Raw genomic sequence first — 12,939 nt, 5'->3', positions numbered from 1 at the left:
GGGACTGTCTCTATCTGTTACCGATTTGTACATTCCAAGCGCTTAGTATAGTGCTCTGCACATAGTAAGCGCTCAATAAATACTATTGAATGAATGAATAAGGGGGTTTGGAGGGCTGGGACTGGGGACAAGGCTGGGCGGAACGGTTGAGCTCTAGCGATCGCATCACATGATGGGGAAAGGAGAGGAGGAGGAGGGTGGGGAGGCAGGTCCAAGTAAGAGAGTTATTCCACCTTTTGGCCTCCAAATTGACAGGTCCTGGACAACCTCAGAAGTCAAAAACACGACTGTTGTGCAAATCACAGCCCTTGTGATAGTGGTCAAGTACTGCGACAGGGGGGTGATTTGCATGACAATCCCGTTGTTGATTTAGGAGGTTGTCCGGATGACCTATCAAGCCTATCAACCGGGAAGCGAAGGGGTTAAATTACTCTCCTCTCTCCTCTCAGGCCTCCCCCTAATCTGACGCAATCCTCCCTCCATATCCACTCCCCTCCCCCTGCAGAATTTACAGGCTTGTCCCTCGCTAGCTCTAGTTTCAGAATGAATCAGTTAACAGCTGTGCTGAAATTTTCAAGCACTTGGAAATTAATTAAACTCTTGCTTCTACAGATTATCAATTGTTTTATCCTGATTAGATGACTTGCTCTTCTCTCACTACACCCTAGCCAGTAATAATAATAATAATAATAAGAGTTGTGGTATTTGTTTAGCACTTACTATGTGCCAAGCACTGTTCTAAGCGATGGGGGACCGTGGCTCAGTGGAAAGAGCACGGGCTTTGGAGTCAGGGCTCATGAATTCGAATCCCAGCTCTGCCACTTGTCGGCTGTGTGACTGTGGGCAAGTCACTTCACTTCTCTGTGCCTCAGTTCCCTCATCTGTAAAATGGGGATGAAGACTGTGAGCCCCAGGTGGGACAACCTGATTCCCCTATGTCTACCCCAGCGCTTAGAACAGTGCTCGGCACATAGTAAGCGCTTAACAAATACCAACATTATTATTACAGGGTGATCAGGTTGTCCCACGTGGGTCTCGCAGTCTTAATTCCCATTTTCCAGATGAGGTAACTGAGGCCCAGAGAAGTGAAGTGACTTGCCCAAAGTCACACAGCTGACAAGTGGCAGAGCCGAGATTAGAACCCACGACCTCCGACTCCTAAACCCATGCCCTTGCCACTAAGCCACGCTGTTTCTCAATCTCACTCCCACCTCCACCTCAACCCCCATCAATGATGCTTTCTCAAGCGTTTAGTGCGATGCTCTGCACTCTGTAAGTGCTCATTAAATAAGACTAATAATAATAATGATGATGGTATTTGTTAAGCGCTTACTATGTGCCAAGCACTGTTCTAAGCCCTGGGGTAGATACGAGGTAATCAGGTTGTCCCATGTGGGGCTCACAGTCTTATCCCCATTTTACAGATGAGGGAACTGAGGCACAGAGAAGTTAAATGACTTGCCCAGAGTCACACAGCGATAAGTGGTGGAGAGGAGATTAGAACCCACGACCTCTGACTCCCAAGCCCGGGCTCTTTCCACTAAGTCACGTGGTGGGCAGGGAACGAATCTACCAACTCTATAATATTGTACCCTCCCAAGCTGTTAGTACAGAGCTCTGCACGCAGTAAGCAACGTGGCTTAGTGAAAAGAGCACGGGTTTAGGAGTCAGAGTTTTTGGGTTCTAATCCCGGCTCCACCACTTGTCAGCTATGTGACTTTGAGCAAGTCACTTAACTTCTCATGGCCTCAGTTACCTCACCTGGAAAATGGGCTTAAGACTGTGAGCCCTACGTGGGACAACCTGATTACTCTGTATCTCCCCCAGCACTTAGAATAGTGCTCGGCGCATAGTAAGCACTTAACAAATATAAACATTATAATTATTATTAAGCATTCCAAAATTCATTCATTCCATCGTATTTGTTGAGTGCTTACAGTGTGCAGAGCACTGTACTAAGTGTGTGGGAGAGTACAATATGCCAAAAAAGTGACACATTCCCTGTCCACAATGAACTCAATAAATAACATTTATTATTATGGTGGGTGGGCTGCAATGTGAAAAGCTGTGCCCTCAAGGAGCTCAGAATCAGAAAAGTGGTATAGCCTAATGCGAAGAGCGCAGGCCTGGCAGTCAGATACCCTGGCTTCTAATCCCATCTCTGCCAATTTTTTGCTGGGTGACCTTAGCCAAGTCACTTAAATTATCTGTGCCTCAGTTTCCTCAACTGTAAAATGGGGATTCATTACATGTTCTCCCTCCTACTTGGAATGTAAACCTCATATGGGTCAGAAACTGTGACCATCCTGATTTACTTGTACCTTAGTGCTTAGAACAATGCTTGACACATAGTAAGCACTTAACTGATACAATAACGATAGTAAATGGCTTTCATTCATTCAATCATATTTATTGAGCGCTTACTGTGTGCAGAGCACTGTATTAAGTGCTTGGAAAGTACAATACAGCAATAAAGAAAGACGATCCCTGCCCACAACAGGCTTACAGTCTAACGGTGGGGAGACAGACATCCCGAACAAGCCCCTTTCATCTTAAAGAAGCAGCGTGGCTCAGTGGAAAGAGCCCCGGCTTGGGAGTCGGAGGTCATGGGTTCGAATCCTGCCTCTGCCACTTGTCAGCTGTGTGACTGTGGGCAAGTCACTTAACTTCTCTGTGCCTCATTACTTCACCTGTCAAATGGGGACTAAGACTGGGAGCCTCACGTGGGACAAGCTGATTACCCTCTATCTACCCCAGTGCTTAGAACAGTGCTCTGCACATAGTAAGCACTTAAGAAATACCAACATTATTATTATCAATACAAGTAAACAGGCATCAATATAAATGAATAGAATTATAGATATATATGTATATACATAAGTGCTGTGGGGTGGAGGGGGGGGGCAAAGGGAGCGAGTTGAGGTGATGTGGAAAGGAAGGAAAAGGGGGCTTAGTCTGGGAAGGCCTCTTGGAGGAGGTGTGCCTTCAGTAGGGTTTTGGAAGGGGGAAGAATGACTTGCACCACCTCGTTTAGGCTTTCAATGAGCCTACCTGTCTTCTCCTTCCCCATCTCTCTCCCTTTCCTATCCCTGCTTCCAGCTCACAGACAGAACCCTGGACATGTGGTGTCCCTAGAGGCTCCCTGGGTTTTTGGCCCCATAACTCAATCGGCCAATCAATCAATCAATCCATTGCATTTATTAATAATAATAATGATGGTACTTGTTAAGCACTTACTATGTGCCAAGCACTGTTCTAAGCACCGGGGTAGATACAAGGTAATCAGGTTGTCCCAGGTGGGGTTCACAGTCTTAATCCCCATTTTACAAATGAGGGAACTGAGGCACAGAGAAGTTAAGTGGCTTACCCAATGTCACACTGCAGCAGACAAGTGGCAGAACCGGGATTAGAACCTGCATCCTCTGACTCCCAAGCCCGTGTTCTTTCCACTAAATCACTCTACTTTCCATGGTGCGCTTACTGTATGCAGAGGACTGTACTAAGCTGCACAGAGGACTGTACTATGCAGAGGACTGTACTGTTATATTGTGATATAAAAGACACATTCCCTACTCAACTGGGTTTGGCTTGGGACTGCTTCTAGGAGAAAAGGGAGCTGAATGAATAGAACTTACTACAGATAGTGGATAGAGAAGGAGTGTGGCTCAATGTAAAGAGCCTGGGCTTGGGAGTCAGAGGTCATAGGTTTGAATCCCTGCTCTGCCGCTTGCCAGTTGTGTGACTTTGGGCAAATCACTTAACTTCTCCATGCCTCAGTTACCTCATCTGTAAAATGGGGATTAAAACTGTGAGCCCCATGTGGGACAACCTGTTTACCTTTTATCCCCCCAGCGCTTAGAAAAGTGCTTTGCACAGAGTAAGCGCTTAACAGATACCACCATTATTATTATTTTTATCCTCTCTTCAAAATTTCTCCCTTCCCAAGCCCCATGGGACCGAGGACTGAGCCTGGGATCTCTTACTTTTTGTTTTCTTTTCTTTTATACTATTTGTTAAGCTCTCACTATATGCCAGGCACTTTTACTAAGCCCTAGGGTAGATACAAGATTGAAAACAGTCCTTGTCCCACATAGTGCTCCCAGACTTAATTGCTATATTACAGATGAGAAAACTGAGGCCCAGAGAATAATAGTTATGATACTTGTTAAGAGGTTACTATGTGCCAACACTGTTGTAAGCACTGGGGGAGATTCAAGGTAATGAGGTTGGACACAGTCCCTGTCCCACATGGGGCTCACAATCTTCATCTCTATTTTACAGTTGAGAAGTTAAGTGTCTTGGCCAAGGTCACTGAGAAGACAAGTGGCAGGGCCAGGATTAGAACCCAGGTCCTCTGACTCCTAGGCCCATGTTTTTCTCATAGACCATGCTGCTTCCAAGGCTAATTCTGGTGTTCTTGCACTGGATTTTCCCCTGCCTGGAAGCTCCTTAAAAGTGACAGATCTGGGGGCCTGCCTGCCTCTCCCACCTTTAAAATCAGCTCTGTTCAATCAATCAATCAACCACTGGTATTGATTGAGTGCTTACTAATAATAATAATTTGGTATTTGTTAAGAGCTATGTGCCGTGCACCATTCTAAGTACTGGGGTAGATACAGGGTAATCAGGTTAACCCAAATGAGGCTCACAGTCTTACTCCCCATTTTACAGATGAGGGAACTGAGGCACTGAGAAGTGAAATGACTTGCCCGAAGTCACACAGATGACAAGTGGTGGAGCCAGGATTAGAACCCATGACCTTTGACTCCTAAACCCAGGCTCTTTCCACTGAGCCTCGCTGCTTTTGCAGAGTATTGTACTAAATGCTTGGGAGAATTAACAGATACATTTTCTGCCCATAACATTCACTCTTTTTTCCAACTCAGTTTGTTCCTTCTCCTGTTCCAGCACCCTGCCCTTTCTCTTTTTGTTGCAGGTGATGCCCTGTTAGCTTGCCCTGACTGAGCTGTCCTTGCAGAGTTGTGCCCTGTTGGCTTCCTTTACTTGTGATTTTCCTCCTTCCCACATTGGCTACAGAGTCCTCGGGATTCAAATAAGCAAATGGATTACAAAGAGCATTTAGGACCATGCTTCACTGAAGTGATAACATCGTCCAAGCACCTCTAGTGTCTGACTTTGAGTAGAAAAATCCAGGAGATAGACCTGAAAATCAGCTGGGACTGCACCCAAGATTTAAAGGGGGGAAATGAAAACCTCTAAGAATAGCAGTGTTGCCTACTGGCCAAAGAAGCAATCTCAGAATCTTCAGATCAGGGCTGGGCCAATCTCGCTTCTTGCTAGCTCTAAAAACATGAAAAAGGTCCGGTGTCTTTGGGGACAATATGCCTGTGAACAGATAACTCCAGTGCGATCCTGGGCTCCTGGGTACAGGAAGTTGTTTCAGGATCGATGATTTTTGTGGGGAAATGCTGAGTGTCAATCCATCAAGCAATTAATCACATTAATGAGCGAGTATCCTTGCACAGAGCACTGTACTAAGCACTTGAGAGCATAACAATATAACTAACAGACACGTTCCCTGCTCGCAGTCTAGAGGGAGAGATCGACATTACAGCTTACAGTCTAGAGGGGGAGACAGACATTAATATAACTTAAAAGAGTACGGTTATGTCCATAAGTGCCATGGCGTCCCCTACCTTCTTGCCGTTCACAAAGAAAACCAGCTCGTTTGCCGCCATCCTCACAGACTCCGTTCAAAAGCCACAGGAAGCTCTCGCTTGAGGGTCATGGACGAATAATAACATGAACATGTGATACTCAAGTCAAAATGAAACTAAACCGTCCAATTGGATCCAAGTAATCGACTGCGTGAAAAGTTGGCAAGCATTCGTACAGATTGTGAAATCTTAATTAAACTCTAGTAGTTCCACACAGTGTACCCACATCAGAAGAGTGTTTGCAAAAAATGAGGTAAACTCAGTTATCAGGAATATCAGTTTTCACATTTTCTTCATCCCACTGAAAAATATTATTTTTACTTTCCTTTGGCCCCTATATATTAACTGCTTATAGGTTCTCATTCATTCGTTCATTCAATCGTTTTTGTTGAGGGCTAACTGTGTGTAGAGCACGGTACTAAGCGCTCGGGAGAGTACACTACAACAATGAAGAGACACATTCCCTGCCCACAATGTGTTTACAGTCTAGAGATGAGGAGACAGATATTATTGAAAATAAATAAATAAATTACAGATATGTACATAAGTGCTGTGGGGCTGGGAGGGGAGTTGAACAAAGGGAGCAAACCAGGGTGATGCAGAAGGGAGTGGGAGAAGAGGAAAAGGAGGCTTAGTCAGGGAAGGCCTCTTGGAGGAGATGTGCCTTCAATAAGGCTTTGAAAGTGGAGAGAGTCATTTTCGGATAAGTGTCTGTCTCTCCACATCCCCTGCCCTCTGGACTAATTTTTCGACTGCTAGAATCCACCATAAGTGCTTGTTTCATTTCCATTCCTGATTTCTGTTCCCTCTTCACAGGTCCCGGGAAGGTGGATCATTTTCCAAATCAAAGGGAGCATCACTGAAGGATTTGTATAATTCAGGGATCAAGTAAGTACCCTGAATGTCCAGCCCAGATAAGCACCTTGTTGATTTGGGAGTCTGAATCCTTATTCTGTCACATTGTCATGGTTTGTATGTAATGATAATAATGATGGTATTTGTTAAGCACTTACTTTGTGCCAAGCACCGTTCGAACCACTGGGGTAGATACAGGGTAATCAGGTTGTCCCACGTGGGGCTCACAGTCTTAATCCCCATTTTACAGATGAGGTAACTGAGGCCCTGAGAAGTGAAGCAAGCAGATTCCGAGGGACGGGGTTTGTTTAGTGCAAATAGTCATGGCATTCATCAAACACTTAGACGAGGTGGAAAGTACTGCATTGCATTGAGTTCTGGTAGGGAAATACAGAAACAGAGGCTCAGGTCAGAAGTTTAGTTTCACTGGGGCCACTTCTGAGCCATCTTGTCAACTATGCATCTGGGCAGGATCACCAATCCTGGGCTGTTGAATGAGGTCAGTTTACCTCCCCAGAAGTGCCGCTTGACATAGCACACCTGAACCACTGGTACTACTACTAATAATTATGGTATTTGCTACTCGCTTACTATGTGCTAAGGACTGTTGTGAGCACTGGGGTTGATATAAGAAAATCAGGCTGGACACAATCCCTGTCCCACGTGAGGCTCATGTTCTCAATCCCCATTTTACAGATGAGGAACTGAGGCCCAGAGAAGTAAAGTAACTTGACCAAGGTCACACAGCAGACAAGAACCCACATCATCTGAATCCCAGGCCCAGGCTCTTTTCCATTAGGACAACTCCAGACACCTGCTCTCCAGTTTGAGGGCTCAACTCAGGAAAATGAGACTGCAGAATCCCAGCGGAAGGTGTGTGTGTGCATCTTCCTTGAGCCGCTGCGGGTCACGTTTCTTCAACTCACTGAGGCTCCTTGACGGCCGGGGCCATGTCTAAACCCCTTGTGAATTTTCCCCAGCCCTTAGTACAGTGCTCTACACTTAGTATGTGCTTAAAAAAATATCCCTACTCCTACAATTTCCAAATTCAGCAGTCAATTTCCTCATCTGGGCTGACTGGAACAAGCTCTCGCTATGGGGAAGATGGGCGGTGTAAGTGGATCTGCTTGGGGTGGGGGTCTCACCAAGCTCATCTATTGCTCTGTTGCCATGGGACAGTAGTGATCCTTACAAGCAGGGCTAAACTGACCTGGTAGTGGCCCGCAGAAGAGGTGAGGAAGGGAATATGGACTGGTCACCTATTACCACACTTTTAGACCAGAATTGTCTGTGGGAAGGGTTAAAGTGCAAGCACACGTAATCCTGCTCTTTCCTGGTGAGCTGAAAGTCCAGACATAACCAGTACTGACCTGTCTCCCAGAGATAATAATAATAATATTTGTTAAGCACTTACTAGGTGCCCGGCATTGTACTAAATGCTAGGGTAGATACCAGATAATTGAGTTGGATACAGTCCCTGTCCCACATAGGGCTCACAGTTGCAATCCCCATTTTACAGATAATGTAGCTGAAGCAGAGAGAAGTTAAGTCACTTACCTAAGGTCACACAGCAGACAAGTGGAGGACCCAGGATTAGAACCCAGAGAAGCAGCGTGGCTCAGTGGAAAGAGCATGGGCTTTGGAGTCTGAGGTCATGAGTTCGAATCCCAGCTCTGCCACTTGTCAGCTGTGTGACTGTGGGCAAGTCACTTAACTTCTCTGGGCCTCAGTTACCCCATCTGTAAAATGGGGATTAAGACTGTGAGCCCTATGTGGGACAACCTGATTCCCCCGTGTCTCCCCCAGCACTTAGCACAGTGCTCTGCACATAGTAAGCGCTTAACAAATACCAACATTATTAACCCAGGTCCTTCTGACTCCCAGGCCCATGCTCTATCTACAAGACCACACTGCTTCTCATAGAAGCATATGGCATGTCTCAGAGAGATGTCAAGGGCTCAAATAGAGGCTGTTGTTTGGACTCCCAATGGATTTCATCTGAGTTGTTATCTATAAATATAAACAAAATGGAAAGTTCGAGGTCAACCCTTTTATCCAGTCAGCTAAAGAGGTTTGTGTAAAAGTGCTCAGTGCAACTGTGCATCAACTCCATTTCACATGCTCCTTATGCAATAAAAATCTTCTGGGAAAAGGGAGCAACATAATATGATCCCACAAATCACTGTTCAACCATTGGAAATGGCTTTCAGCCATTAGGAAAATCATAGCAAAGGCAAATTTCCTACAGAGCATTCAGGAGACAGGAAGCAGCTTTGAGGAGAAAACTCAAAAAACAGCTTCCATTTCTCCAACTCTTTCACCTCACCACATATTACCCTCTATTTTGTTCATCTTTAGGATGGCCTCACATTCCACAACTATTTTTCCATTGTCCAATTTTAAAAAACAAAAACCCCTAAAGACCCACCTTTCCGATGGTGTGTTTCCAAACTAAACAAGATGCAAACCTGAGAGTTCATCAGTATGGGTCACCCACTTCTCTGGCAGTGCTGGGTATGTATGGACTGTATTTAAGTTTATTGTTTCATTGTGCTGTTTATTGTTGTATCATGGTCACCCCAGCTCTTAGTACAGTGCTCTGCACACAGTAAATGGTCAATAAATACGATTGATTAACTGTACATTCATCTCTCTCATCTACTCAGTAATCCTCTGGAGAACATGGCATGGGCCAGGGAGACAGAAGGACATGGGCTCTAATCCCGGCTCTGCCCCTTGTCGACTACGTCACCTTGGGAAAGTCACTTTACTTCTCTGTGCTTCAGTTACCTCATCTGTAAAATAGGGATTAATGCTGGGAGTCCTGTGTGGAACATAGACTGTGCTCAACCTGATTAGTTTGTATCTACCCCACCTCTTAGAAATATGCTTGGCACATAGAAAGTGCTTAACAAATACTGTCATCATCATCATCAACAGGACCCATAACAGGATTTTTCTACCTTAATTTCTCATGCCAGCACACAATGCATGGCCTAGTGGATAGAGCATGGGCCTGGGAGTCAGAAAGATCTGGATTCTAATCTCAGCTCTGCCACTTGTCTGTATTGTGACTTTGAACAAGTCTCTTAACTTCTCAGTGCCTCAATTACCCCATCTGTAAAATGAGGATTAAGATTGTGAGCCCCGTGTGAGAAGGCTCTCAAGGCTTCAAAGCTCTAAAAGGCTCTCAAGAAAAGCAGAATTCCTTCCATGGGCCCTACTTTGTTACACCTCACTCCCATGCTCGTGATAAAGAGCAGGGACCCTCATTTTCCTCAACGTCTTCACTGAAGGAAGAGAGGAAGGGAAGAAGGGAAGCCCCCGTCAGAACACTGTTACTTGGCACTGCTCTCGTCCTCTTCACCAACATGTGTTGATTGTATACTGAGAGCTCGGGAGAGAACAAAAGTAGCAAGGCACATGTTCCCTGCCATCAACTTATGATCCACAGATTCCAAACTCCTCTCCATCCCTCTGTTGAACTCTTCCAGTTTGAACTTCCATTATGACTCCATTTTTGCCCTCATCCCCAGGGGAAAGGAAGCGTGAGAATCACAGGGTAAGAAGAAACTCGTGACTTCTTGCTAAGATGCTGCAGAGGGTGTTGATATAATCATTCAGAGACTGTGCTTGAAAGCACCACAGACAAAGGATACACAATTTTGTTCTTTAGAGGGTCAAACCTGGACAGCATCACTGTGCAGGCCCCACAGCCTCCTGCTCAACAGCCGAGTTTGGTTCCCTCCAAACCCACTGGGAAACATGGTTAAGGAGAGGATATTTGACAAAGCAGGGAGATTCCTTTGGCAAGACCTTTCTGACCAATTATGGAGCTACGTCAGTACAAGAAGCTTCTCCTTCTCCAGAAATGCTTGGGAGAATTCCCTCCTGTCTACTCTGGGGTTTACTCTGGAGGAGTGAGGCTCTGATCTGCTCTAGTCACCACTTACGGCCCTCTAGGCACTAGACAGCCAGGAGCCCCCACCCCACAAACCGGCAGGGCCCACCCACCATGGTCCAATCCAGGCCAATACCCGAATTCTGAGAAAAATCCTTCTCAACCTACCCTGCATGCATACAAAAACCCTAGACTATGGAGGGCTATCACCATCCTCAACATCCCCCTTCCACTCCCCCTTTTCCTCCTCTTCAGGATGTACAGATACATTTTCTACGAAGGTAAACCAACAGTTTTGTTTCTGGGTCTGCAGTCTTCTCCTCCACCTGAGACAATGGAAGGAAAAATAGGTAAAGGGGTCACACACAAATACCTGCACCTGCTGTAGGAGGACCCTTCTCCTCCCTTCCCATCTCTCTCCCTTTCCTGTTCTTGTTTCTAGCTCATAGTCAGTGCACTGGACACTTGGTATCCCTAGAGACTCCCCTGGGCTTTCAGCCCCACAATAACAATAATAATGAATACCATTGATTGATTGATTGACTGACAGCCTGGTGGTGGGCAAGAATCATTCAATTTTATTTAATGAGCGCTTAATGTGAGCAGAGGACTGTACTAAGCACTTGGGAGGGTACAATACAACAATGAACAGTCACATTCCCTACCCAACCAACTGTATCGTGGCATAATCTCCCAAGCACTTAGTACAGTGCACACAGTAAGTGCTCAATAAGTAGCAATAGGTTAGTTTACAACTGCTCCTTTTCCTGCCCAGTTCATATATCAAAATCAAAATGCACAGACCTATCATTAGCAAGCTCAGTTTCATTTATTGTAATGATAATGGTGGTATTATATAGGCACAGTTCCATCTTTTATCTTCCCTCATCTCTTAGCAGCTACTAAATTGTCTTGGTTCAACAGGAGTTGCTTAAGCTTGTTTATTAATATTATTATAATTATTATTAAGTGCCATCAAATCATTTCCGATTCACGGTGACTCCATGAATAAACTTTCTACAGAGCATCCTGTCTTCCGCCATAATCCGCAACCTTTCTAACGGTTCTTCCGTTATCATTGTTATGGTCTCTATCCATCTAGCTGCTGGTCTGCCTCTTCCACATTTTCCCTGGACTTTTCCTAGCATTAGTGTCTTCTCCAGAGAATTAGTCCTCCTGCTTATATCCAAAGTATGCTAATATTAGATGAGTTATTTGGCCTTTTAAAGACCACGTTGGTTTAATTTGCTCTAAAATCCTTTTGTTTGTTTTTCAGGCAGTCCATGATATTCACAGAAGCCTCCTCCAACACGACATTTCAAAAGAAATGATATTCTTTCTAGCCTTTTTTTTCCTCACCATCCAGCTTTTGGATCCATAAGCTTATTAAGTTTATTACTTGTGTTTAAATGTGCACATTTTCAGTCATTTGCATATTCATTCATTTTTAATTTTTTTTAACCAACCCACTGTTTCTATATTTTTCATCCTCCCAATCTTTGTTGACAATTATTGCTGCACTTGTTATCCCTTTAAATTGTAAGCTCCTTAAGGGAAAGGAATGGTCATATTACTTTCACTATATGTTCCTATGTTCATGGTAGTAATAATAATAATAATAATGGTATTTGCTTGGCACATAGTAAATGCTCTAGTGGATATAGGTAAACTGGGTTGAACACAGTGTCCACATGGGGCTCACAGTCTCAATCCCCATTTTTCAGATGAGGGAACTGAGGCCCAGAGAAGTGAAGTAACTTGCCCAGGGTCACAAGTGGCGGAACCAGAATTAGAACCCATGACCTCTGACTCCCAAGCCCGTGCTCTTTCCACTAAGCCAAGCTGCTTCTCCAAAGAGTGGTCCCAAAGAGTGGTCAAAAAAGTGGGAAAATAGGCTAGGAGAGGACAATGTCAGTGAAATTGTGGACTGGGGGAGAAGGGGGTGCTATGCAGTAAGTACTCCATAAATATGATTGATTGATTCATGGGGATGGAGTAGAGTTCATTGGCTTTGGCAACGAGGAGGTCATTGTCCCCATCACCCAGTTCTTTGCCTGGTTTTCTGCCCTACATCTGGACCTGGTACATGTCTCTAGATGATTTTGTGGGTTTAGTTAAAGCTGGAAATCACTAGGGAAACCCAATAATAATAATAATGTTGGTATTTGTTAAGCGCTTACTAGGTGCAGAGCACTGTTCTAAGCGCTGGAGTAGATACAGGGTAATCAGGTTATACCACATGAGGCTCACAGTCTTCATCCCCATTTGACAGATGAGGTAACTGAGGCACAGAGAAGTGAAGTGACTTGCCCACAGTCACACAGCTGACAAATGATGGAGCTGGGATTTGAATCCATGACTTCTGACTCCCAAGCCTGGGCTCTTTCCATTGAGCCACGCTGCTTTTCTAGTGACTGGATCTGCCACCACTTAGACCATTCATTCATTCAATAGTATTTATTGAGTGCTTACTATGTGCAGAGCACTGTACTAAGCGCTTAGAAT

The 12,939-nt window shown here is 44.8% G+C and overlaps 1 protein-coding gene across 2 annotated transcripts in view; it reads right to left on the bottom strand.

The window, feature by feature from the left end:
- The window catches only part of LOC100085630 (xanthine dehydrogenase/oxidase-like), a 54,280-nt gene extending 48,523 nt beyond the window's left edge, over positions 1–5,757 (bottom strand). For both annotated transcript variants that reach the window (XM_029051546.2, XM_029051547.2), the window contains exon 1: positions 5,658–5,757. In XM_029051546.2, the coding sequence (XP_028907379.1) occupies positions 5,658–5,699 (42 nt within the window). In that variant the 5' untranslated portion in view covers positions 5,700–5,757. The remainder of the gene's footprint in view (positions 1–5,657) is intronic.
- Positions 5,758–12,939: the final 7,182 nt, after the last annotated feature.

Source organism: Ornithorhynchus anatinus, chromosome X1, assembly GCF_004115215.2.
Source record: "Ornithorhynchus anatinus isolate Pmale09 chromosome X1, mOrnAna1.pri.v4, whole genome shotgun sequence".
In the NCBI taxonomy this organism is placed as follows: domain Eukaryota; kingdom Metazoa; phylum Chordata; class Mammalia; order Monotremata; family Ornithorhynchidae; genus Ornithorhynchus; species Ornithorhynchus anatinus.
This window is presented reverse-complemented; position numbering and strand designations above follow the sequence as displayed.